Raw genomic sequence first — 11570 nt, 5'->3', positions numbered from 1 at the left:
GCTACAGCTTATCTATCGCTTTGGCAGGCCCAGTGCCCACTTCTTTAGTTGCAGTGTGGGCAGAGGTGGGGACCCCTGATATTTATTCATAGGGAGCTTTTCAAGAATAGGAAATCTGGGATTAGGAAGTTCAGGTATTTTAGTTGGGAATGTTTCCCCATCGATGGGGCCACATATTTGCCATGAGAGATCAAGTCTCCACTTTGCACCTTGACATGGATGAAAGCAGCCCCACTCTGGGCCCCTCCCACTGCCCCCAAAGGATTAAACAACCTGAGCAGATAATGGCTGCTTTAAAAGGATCTTTTGCATGACTCAGATTAATGCATGCTGTCTGTCGCCCAGGTTGGCAGCTAAACATTAATTTTTTTTTTTTTAAGAAGAAAAGAAAAGTAAACCTCCAGATGACAACTCTTTTCAGACAAGGTGTGGAGTCTGTCTGCAAAGGACAGGGAGAGAGACAGACAGTGTCCACGTATCCAGTGCAGAAGGAAGCCCAGGTGGGGCTGGGGGCTGGGAGAGGGTGACACACAAGGCTGACAGGCGGGATTAAAAGGTAAAGCAGCCACAGAGCAGTGTCAAGTTCTAAAGCTGTCGGTCCGGGCAGCCACTTTCTTTTATGTACCCCAGCACCCCACCCCCGCCCCCAAGCTTATGACAACACTTTTTAGTCCTGTGCTCCAGGCTTGATTTCTCAGAGAGAGTTCTGCCAAGCCGAAGTGTGTCTCCCGTGCTGCTCTCTGCCCCTGGTGAAAGCTTGTCTGGAATTCACCAGTCCTCCCCCAGGACAGCAGAGCATCATTCCGGAGTGTGCTGGAATGGGATGTGGTTTTTGTCCATGTCCCATTCCCATGCCACAAACATCCCTCCTTACTCCTTGGGTAATGGAAGTCCAGGTTATTTAGAAGCATAGGTATGATTATAGATTTGGGAATACATACGTTATATATTCCTTTAAAAGAAAAAGCCACCCTTACTGTTGAACACTGGGCAGCTGGAGGAGCTGACCCCTAGGGTTCTTGGACTATAGGTGCTAATGTTGGGTGGTAACCAAGTCAGAAGATTCATGTAATAAATTCTAAGGGACAGAATAGCAGCAGGGACGTTTGTAAGGGAAACTGATAGTTTCAGATATAGACCATAACCAGTGGGCACAGCAGTACTGCTGAGGAGAACCAGTAAAAGCTGACAGGTGCCTTTGCAATCAAGCTCTGTTCCCAAGGGATAGGTTTTTAGAAACAAGCTGAACAGACGACATAATTCCTGTGACACTCAACTCCTTTGACCAGCATGTGCAATGAAAATATTGGCATCAGTGGCCAAAAAGAATGTAAAATCAGTACCTAGGTTGACTTTCCTGTTTTATTATAGCACCAAGGATATCTGAAGGCAGTGGTTCTCAGCTGGGGGCAGTTTTGCTGCCCTGTGGACATTTGGCAATGTCTGGAGAAGTTTTTGATTGTCACACCTAAGGGAGGGGTGCCTCTGGAACCTAGATACCAAGGATGCTGCCAAATATTCTGCAGTACATAGCACCCCTCCCCTGCCACAACAAAGAATCATTTGGCCCAAATGTCAGTAGTGCTGTTATGGAGGCGCTCTGAGAAGATATTTCTACCAAGCACTAAGAAGCAGCTAAGGCATCTGGTGAGATCTCAAGTCATCACACATGTTTGGAAAACTGCAGTTCACAACATTCAAGATGGCAGACATGACTCCTTTGCCCCTTTGCCTGACCCTGTAATCTGCTATAATCTGATCCCAAAAGCTAAAAAGCAAAACCTGCCACCCTCCCCTGGCTCCAACACACAGGCAAGTGTGTTTTCAGGCCTCATAATGCTTAAGTTCTCTGAAGTATTTCCATAGTTTGGTCCAGCTCCAATTTCAAAGCCCCAAGTAGTAAGTTTCTTCTTTTGCTTTCAACAAAGGAATTTTTCTCTGTAACTGTGATTTCCCTGCCCACAAGCAAAGGTGAGTGCCAAGCCCAAAGGGCTCATAGGTTAAATGACTAATATTTAATGAGCTCATATTAACAACGATTATGCTAACCCTGACACCTGAGCTTTCCACTCTACCCCTCTACCCTTGGTCTGAACAGCTCTTGGTTGGGAATACCTCTTTTGGGATATATTTACTTCCTATCCTGCATGTGCCCCATTGTGTCATTCATGGGGCCTGTGAAAACTCAGCACCACCAAATGGACCAGTCTCATCAGTCCAGAATTCAGTTGGAATTCAGTCCAGAGCTCTAAAAGATGGCCGCTTTGGCCTTTCAGATGAACTTTTCAGCCACCATTCTCTCCTGAGAAACGTGAGCAACCCCCAGTGCCCAAGGAATCAAATTCTCCAGGCCACTTCTGTCTCCATATCCACAGTCTCTGCCTTTGAGTGTCAAGAAAAATCGGTGCATGCTTGCCAGGTGTGGTGGCACACATCTGTATTCCCAGCAGCTCAGGAGCTGAGGCAAGAGGATGGCAAGTTCAAAGCCAGCCTCAGCAACTTAGCAAGGCCTGAAGCAACTTAGTGAGACCTTGTCTCAAAATAAAAATAAATAAATAAAAAGGGCTGGGGATCTAGTTCAATCCCTGGTACCAAAAAAAGGAGACTGTGCATGGGCAAGGGCTTTGGAGCAGAGATAGGCAACTCTGTCATTAAGTCATGTTCTAGTGAATTAATATGGTCTGCCAACCCCCTTTATGCACCTCCTCTATAGACTCCCAAACCTTCCACTGGCAGCTGTGCTGCAGATATTTTCAGGAGACTTACTTGAGAGTCGACTGGAAAGTTCTGCGGAGAGACTTGTCATGCCACTGGCACGTCCAGGCGAAATAGGCGTTGCTGGGTGTACAGAAGGGGAGGCAATCGATCCCAGGTACTGGTAGGACTGGTCGTAGGACCACGGTGGGGACGGCTGAATCTGCCTTGTATCTGTAGGGAGTCAGGGAGGCAGGTTATAGGTTGTGTAGGGTTGGATTTAAAAGTAAAATTAAATGAGTAACCTTTGTTTAAATATACTATAATGCACGTAGCCTGTTCACCAGTGTTCAATATGCGTACTTGAGTCCAAGAATCTGCCTGTTACGTGCTTTTCCCCCTAAAAGATACTGAAGTACAGACACTGAAATATATTAGATTTTTGCCAGGTACCTATTCCTTGCAAAGATTAAATAAAATCTTATTATTTATTTAATCACATTAATGATGACAAGGAAGTAGATTATGCTTTTGAGTGTTCTGTTTAAACTATTGGACTATTGCACCTACAGTACTTGCTGACTTCAGGTATGGATCACTTGGAGTATTTCAAGCTTCACCAATAATGAGTTACCATTTTCAGAAACATTTTATATATAAACTCAGGTGATTACCTGTCTCTGTATTCAGTAAGCAAAGGGATGGAGAGTTTGGTGAATTTTTTTAGACCTTTGATAAAAACATTCCATGGGCTTGTAAGTGTTTTCTGTGCAGGTGGATAGTCTTCCAAGAACAACAGACAAGACCTGGCGGAGGAACTGGCGATGGCTCTAATGACCTGTTCACAAACCCAGCAGCAGTCCTGACTCTCTCAACCCAGGCAGCCCACTGCTTTTCAAGACTTGAAGTTTGCAAATGTTGAATGGCAGATTTTTTTTTTTTTAGTAAGTATTTTACAGATTGCCATTATAATAAGATACTTGAGACAGAGAAGGGACAATAATCTGACTTCAAAAGATTTAGACGAAATGGATTTTGTCAATTTGACTGCAGCACCCAGAAGAAGTTTTCCAGAGCATCACTGTTTGCAGATGTAAAAGCGAGGGGGTAGGGACTCTGGTAGGCAAAATGTGCTAGGCAACTTAAATCGGACCCTGTCCCTCCTACAGAACAGTTATACATTTCTTCAGGGTTAAACATTAATTTTCTCTCTGTGTCCCACAGACAAAGATAACAGCAAACTACATGACTCCCAAAGGTCTCTCCACAGTCAAAACCTCGTGACCGTGGGAGTCGCAATCTGGGAGGAGCAGGCTTCTTTAGGAAAACACCAGGTTTAGGTTTTGTGTATCCCATGCCATAACGAAATGAGTTTTTCCTGCTCATTATGAAATATGCGGATCTGCTCCTCAGAGACTTCATTTCCCGCAAAGTTGATCTCTTTTGAAGTTTATCTCTTGTTCTGTTTATCTCTTTGAAGTTGCCACAGTGGACAACAGAATCAGACATTTGGAGACCCGAGTCTTCCTCCCCACTCTTTCCCTGATAGCCTTCCTCCCTTGTACTGATCCACTTCTGTTCTTCCCCCCGCCCCCCTCAAACACAGCTGAAGTTTTAAGTTTCAGAAACCTGGTAGTTCCTGGGCAAATATTTTTTAACTTGGAATCTTTGAAATCTAATAGTAAAGAAAAGTCTTCATCCCCGCCCCCCAATTTTAGAGAACTTGAAGAGATGGAAGGAAAATAAATGTTGAACTGCAGCTGAGGCTCCCATGTAATCTTACAGCTGCAGTGTTTCTGTAGCTGAAGGCAAACAGATGCAGCAGACTCTTCAGTATCTCTGTGTTACCTGATGTATTTTGCTCCAAGTTAAAAAAAAAATTCACACACTCAGATGTTTTCTATAAGACGCACTATGTTCTAGATACACGTTTACTAAGTGAATATATAGTATTCAAATATTCTAATCACTTAAAAAGCAAACAAAAGAGGTTTTATAATTGTCATAAAGCCCTCTGGGGTGTGAATTGTGGTATAGTAATTCACGCCTTGTTGTGTAGACAGCCTAGTACCCCTAAACCCATGTCTAAAACCACACTAAGCATAAAGAATTATGCCATGATTCATGCTCTGTCATGTTTTACTGTAGTGAAAAAGTTGTGCTAGGCTTTTCTAAACTCATAATTAAACCATGCAAACGTTGCATAATATTTCACAGCCTTTTAAAAATATGCTTTGGTAAAATGATCTTTATGATTAAAGTCCAAGTTCTATGATTTTTTTTTAAACACAGGGTTAGTTACAGATTCAATATGATCTTTCTTTACACCATAACTTAGCTTTCCAGGTTTCAGAGTAGGGGACACCACCACAAAACCTGAAGCCCACCCTCCCATCTGTTTCCATTCCTGTGATCACAGTGAACTGTGTGCTTGGGTTCATTGCCAGTGGTGGGCCAGAAGGTGGTGATGGTGAGCCTTTCCTTGCATTTTGGGTGTTTTCTTCTTGTACAAGTATTGTTAATGAAAAAGAAGACCAAAACGGGCGTGACAATAAGGTGCTTTCTGCATTTAGTATGCAGTCACCATCTTTGTTCTCACGGGGCCCACTTGAACACACGAAGGCAAGCACAGAAATGGCGGGTGGTGGGCTGCTTGGAGCACTGGACTGATAGAAGTGGGCTTTGGACCTGTGTGTGTGGTAGGCAATTAGGTGACCCTGGATTACTCATTTATGCTCTCTTATTCTCATCTCTGAGAGGACGTTAACTCTAAAACCCTTCTGATGGTGACAGCAGGATTCTCAATCAAATAAGTCCTATCCAGTTTTTCTTGGCTTAACCTGTATGCAACTTGGGCTCATATGTTAAGCAGAGCCAGGAAGAATCAGGTGGGGAATACAGTAAGGAATGGTGCTTATGATTTGTGATCATAACTGTATATGTTTTGGGAAGAGAAAATAGGGAGGGATAAGATGGAAGTTATCTAGAGCATAGGTTGGGGACCATAGGTTGGGGAAGAGAAGCACTGTCATTCTCCAAAGCATAGGGCTACTTGTTCTTGAAGGGTTTCCTCCAATAAATCAACCCACCAAAAGCCATACAAGTTTATTAAACATATACTCTGTGGCAGGCATGTGCTAATGACAGTGGTAAAACCAATATGGTTTTTGCCCCACTGCAACTTATGTCGGTGAAGATCTGAGGACTCTCTGGTGTTTCTGTTGCATTAATCATCATACTGAGAGTTGCTTCATCCATACATCCATCCATCCATTTGGAAAGTTTTTTACTTGCTCATTCATTCATATTTCCAAACATTTCTGCTTTACTCGGGGCACTGTGTTGGAGACTCACTAATTAATGGATTATAGTCCCTGCCTCTGGGATTTACAGCCATTGGGGGAATCTAAGGGCTGTATCAAGGCTAACTAGAAAATTAACTGTCTAATTTAGACTTACAACAGCTGTTCCCAAGGTAGAGGTAAGAACTCCAGAGGTATTTGTTGTGTACTTATGTTCTGCTTGTGAATGGAAAAGACTAGGGAAAACACAGAACTTAAAACTTTAAGACTTCAGTTTGAATACTGCCTTCAACATAAACTAACTGTATGACTTTAAGCAAGTCATACTTTTTTTCCTGCTCCATAGTTTTCTGACTTTAAATGTTAATAGTAAGGAATAAGAAAGATAAGCCATAAATAAATCAGGTATCACAATTTCTGACCATAGTTAATGCTCAATAAGTCTGAGTAATTTTTATGATTGTATTACTGAAAAGAAAAAGAAGTCTATACCAAGAGACATCTGATGTTTATTGGTAAGGCAACACATACTTGCTGCAGGACAAGGCTCAGGTGACACTGCTTTGTTCCATGCTAAGGAGCTGAGCTCAGGAGATGAAATGGTAAAGGAATGAGGAAACTAGGAATTTGGGATGAGAATGGAGAAGGCAAGAATTCAGTATCTTAAACTCATGTTCCCATTTTTTTAAATGTACTGGGTTAGATTTGAAAAATGAAGCCTTTCCACATTGAGCTTTTCCCAGAATAAGCGATGTTTTGATGCAGGTTACGTTTTGTTAATAAATCTGCTTTTATTTATTTTTTAAATACAGCATTAAAATGTCTCAAGTCAATAATGACCCTATCAATTAATGTCAAAATGCCCTGCTTCTCTAGTTTGAGCTCCAAATATACAGAGTCTAGGGTTGTCATTCTTGTCTTTACAACAAGAAAAAAGTTGAACAGACTGAATATCCATGATTTCCCTAGGACCTACTAGAGAAGTGGCGTTGCAGGACAGGCTACCATCCCAAACTTTGAGAGAGGTTAATACAGAGGATCACAGCGAGGGCTGCTTACCAAGGACACGTAAACTGATGGGAACAATGGTAACAAAGTTGTCGGAAGGGAAGCTGAAAATGGGCTAGTATGAGAGTAAGAAACTCCTGGGAGCTGAAGTCTTATTTGGGAAGGACTTTTTTGTTTATTTGTTTTGTTTTGTATTTCGTTTTCCATTCATGAATCAATATAATCGTGGGCTATAGCTTAAGGAGCTTCAAGGCAGAGACTACTTAAGGAGGATGTTGTAGGGAGGCCCAAAGATGATAAGGGAGACTAGAGAAATTTGAATTGTCTGGCAGCTATAGCAGCAGTGAACATTAAACACATCCCAATTCCTGCCTAATCAAACTTCAGAACTCACTCTAAAGACCTGTTGCTGAAGTTCCTGCTGCCTGATAACTCGGGTCCAACTTACACCAAGAAATTTCAAGAGAAAACACAACTTGAAAAGTTGTGAGGACCAGACTCAGATATGACACGAATTTTAGAATTATCAGGAAAAATCAGCTATAATTAATAATATGTTAAGGCTCTAATGGAAAAAGAAGGCAACATATAAGAACAGATAGGAGATGGAAATTCTAAGAATGACTCAAGAAGAAATGTTGGAAATGGAAAATACTAACATAAATGAAGTATGCCTTTTATGGACTCATCAACAGACAGGGCATGACTGAGGAGAGAATCAGTAAACTTGAAGATGTGTAATAGAAACTTCCCAAACTAAAACGTAAGGAGAAAAATGGAAGGGAAAATCCAGAACATGCAAGAACTATAGGATAATGGCAAAAGACATAACATATGTATAACTGGAATACCAGAAGGAGAACAGAGAGAGAATGTAGAATAAATATTTGAAGTGTTAATGGCTGAGAAATTTCCAAAATCAATGAAAGATACCAAACTACAGATCCAGGAGCTCAGAAAACACCAAACAAGACGAACACCAAACCTACAGCAAGACAAAAAGCCATAGAAGAGAAATCTTTAAAGAAGCTGGGGGCAGGGCAGGGGGAATAACACTTCCCTATGGAGAAACAAGGATAAGAATCGTATTAGATTTCCCTTCAGAAACCACGCAGAGCAGAGTAAAACAACGTGTGGAAAGATAAAAGCCACCAACCTAGGTGCTATGTCCAGCAAAATCATCTTTCAAATGTGAAGAAAAAAAAAAAAAAAGACATTCGCTGACATACAAAATTGAAGTAATTCATTGCTGTGAGATAGGACCCACAAGAAATGTTAAAAGAAGTGCCAAACACAAGCCCAAACCCTCATATCTGCATAAAGAAAAGAAGGACATCAAAAAGAATAAACTAAGGTAGAATAAAATCTTATTTTTCTTATTGTTAACTGAGTTGAAAGATAACCCTTAAAGTGACAGTGGCTGGCCTGCACTGGCAGGTGCAGCATGGGGATAAAAGAATGGAAGTAGTGACAGACGAGAGATGCGATACCGTGTTACTCGATGGTGGGCTGAGATGAGTCACGTACTTTTCAAACTCTACAGCAACCACTGAAGACTCTTTTTAAAAACAAGTATATTTGATGATAACAGTGGAGCTAGAATAGAATCATATATGTATTATTAAAACCAGAGAAGATAGAAAAAGAGAGGGAAAGAACCAAGTACAACAAATTTAAAAGTTATAAATATGGTAGATATTACTCCAGCTGTGCCAGTAATTAGTTTAAGGATGAGTGATCTGAACGCACCAATTTAAAGACAGATTGTCAGACTGGGTTAAAAGTAAGACCAACTATTCGCTGCCTCTAAGGGACTCACTTTAGAGTGAGTCCCTTAGAGGACGTGTGTAGGTGAAAAGTAAAGGGAGGGAGAAAGACACACCATGCTAACAATCAACGAAAGAAAGCCAGCGTAGCTATGTTAGTTGTCCACAAAACTAGCGAAGAAGAAGAAGAAGGGATATTTTCAGTGATAAGGAGAATTTCGTGATGCTAATGGGTGAACTCTCAAGGAAGAAATAGTCCTTAAGACATGTGCCAAGAAACCTGAGGCAAAAACTGACAGGACTACAAGGAAAACTGACGGACACTGTTACAGTCAGAGGAGTCGTGTCCCTTTTTGAGTCTTCCATACATCAAGCAGGCAGAAAACTGGGACACTGTTGACCTGGGGAGCACTACCAGTCAACCTGATCTTGATAAATGACCAACTTGATCATTTAAGGACTACTCCAATAAAAGAGCAACACAGTATATTTTTAAGCTCACATGTAAAGTTAACCAAGATAGAGGCCACAAAACACACCTTAAACTCAAAAGTATTGCAGTCCTACAAAGTATTTTCTAGGGTCACATGAATTTAAACTAAAAAAACCCAAAAAACAAAAACCAAAAATACAGCTGGAACACCCCCCCCCCCCAATTTTGGAGATTAAACAGCACACTTCTAAATTACACAAGGCCAAATAGGAAGTCTTAAGAGAAATTAAAAAGTGTTTTGAATTAAATGAAAATAAAAATAAACATCACAGCTTGTGGAATGCAGCAAAACAATGCTTGGAGGGAAATTCGTAGCATTGAATGCACATATTAAAAAATTAAAGGTCCAAAATGAGCAATCAAAGCTTCCACTTTAAGAAACGAAAGTAAGAGAGATCAATATAAACCTAAAGTAAGAAGAAGAAAAGTAATCGAGAAAAATCAGCGAAACCAAATGCTTATTCTTTAAACAGTTTAAAGTGTCCTGCTTCGTCCTCATGTTCTCGTCTGACCGCAGAAGAGGACAGGTAAGAGACATCTATTGGTCTGACCACTCACTTTAAGGGCCTTTTCAACATCTACCCTCTGAGCTTGGGTTTCCAGGAGTGCCAGCTGAGCTGTGACCCCATCCCTCTGCCTGGGCCGGAAGGTTGGTGGGGCTCTGTTGCTCAGATGATGAAATTAAAAAGCCCTTTCCTTGGCTCTTTGGAAATATCTCTAAAAGACCAGCTCTTTCAGGCACCTCTCAGAGCCATTTAAAGAGAAGTGTGTGTGCCACGGGGCTTAATCATCTCTTTTTTAAAAATCTGAAACTGCTTAGTGAACATAGAAGCCTTTGGGGCCATCCTGGTTTTCTTCCCTAGAGGATTTTTTCCCCTCTTGCAGTTTGGAAGAAGGCAGGGAAGTTCCCAGGGTGCCCTCCAAGTGCACCTCAGTCATGGGTAGCTGGTGTAATGCCCTCTTGGATGCCTCAGAACACACAACAGGATGTGACTCAGGACTCAGAGATGTGAGTCAGTTTCCAGGGTGATGTGTCAGGGCGAGCCCCGGTGGAGGCTTGCATCTCCTCATCTGGGACCCTTGGGAAGAAAGAGCTGGGCTCCCCTGCAAGCAAAAGGGGTGCCCCAAAGGCTTTGCAGCTACCAGCAGAATTGCGGATAGCTTTCATGGCCCCTGGGGCTGAGTAATTCTATGCCATGAAAAAGGATTTTTCCTAAAATTTCTATAGTATTTGAGAAGCAATGTTTCCTCTGGCTTCTGTGCAGGGAACACGGCACAAGAATTAACAGCAGTGTCATCTCTGAGTTCCCTCAGGTAGCAGACACTGGATTAGCACCCTGTCACCGTATCAGTGGAGACCCATGATAACATGAGTCGGTTCCCATCAGTTCTGGATCCTGGAAAAAGGGGAGGTTGTGAAAGAACTCTGGGGCTTGCCAACCATTTGTCTCTGGCTGGCTGCAGACATCTTGGTTAGTCATGTGTAGCTCAGATGCAGTCATTGTTCCAGCAATTACTTTGAAGGGAAGCATCCAGACCAAGCCGGGACGGAGACCTGCCTGGGTATGCAGTGCTTCAAGGCCTTCAGGCTTTGGAGGGATCCCTCCTCACTGCCAAGCAGCGGGCCTGGGAGGTGCAGGCTGCCTGTGAGAGGGGGGAGGGAACCGTGAGGCGGTCACCACCACTCAGCTTCCGGGACCGACATTCCTCACACAGCCTGGAGAGGCTTGGTGGCTTTGTGGTCAGGGCCCTGTGAACCTGGAACGTTTGTTCCTAACATCAGCGCCACTCCCAGCTCTGGTAGCTCACCCCAGAGTCCTTTTCCTCTCAAACCTCTGTTTCCTCATCTTTAAAAATGGGGGTAACCAGACTCACCTGCCTCACAGGTGTGAGAGTTAATTAATGTTTGTGGTGCAGCTTTGAGATCCACAGATGAAAGGCTCTCTATAAATGCAAAGTGCTATTCCTCATTAGAGTTGCCAGACAGTTCCCAGGGGAAACAGTTCAACCCTCACCACGAGGCCGCTCCCTCAGCCAGATCAGTCTGAGACGTGTCTGGAAAAGGGCTCTGTATTTAGGCAGAGTCCTTTCTGAGGAAGGGTTCAGGGATAAGTCACTGGCTTCCAGAAGAGACGGGTGTTTTTATAACTCGTCTCCTTCTCTCTTGCTCTCTTGGCCTTGTTTCCCTGAGGCAGAGGGAGAATGACCTTTGGTGCACTCAGTGGTGGGACCGTGGCTCTGAGTACGTGGAAGGCAGCTTCTGGTCTCTGCTCTGTCCTCACCTGCAGACAAGTCATTTCCCTGCAC

General features: G+C 42.8%; 1 protein-coding gene across 5 annotated transcripts in view; it reads right to left on the bottom strand.

Annotated features, from left to right (window-relative positions):
• The window catches only part of RUNX1 (RUNX family transcription factor 1), a 229279-nt gene that overhangs the window by 6265 nt on the left and 211444 nt on the right, over window positions 1-11570 (bottom strand). For all 5 annotated transcript variants that reach the window (XM_079154937.1, XM_079154940.1, XM_079154938.1 and 2 more), the window contains one exon: window positions 2767-2928. In XM_079154937.1, the coding sequence (XP_079011063.1) occupies window positions 2767-2928 (162 nt within the window). The remainder of the gene's footprint in view (window positions 1-2766; window positions 2929-11570) is intronic.

Source organism: Sciurus vulgaris (genome assembly GCF_902686455.1).
Source record: "Sciurus vulgaris genome assembly, chromosome: 10".
Classification (NCBI taxonomy): Eukaryota; Metazoa; Chordata; class Mammalia; order Rodentia; family Sciuridae; genus Sciurus; species Sciurus vulgaris.
The sequence above is the reverse complement of the archived record's forward strand: the minus strand, read 5'-3'. Positions and strand labels throughout refer to the sequence as shown.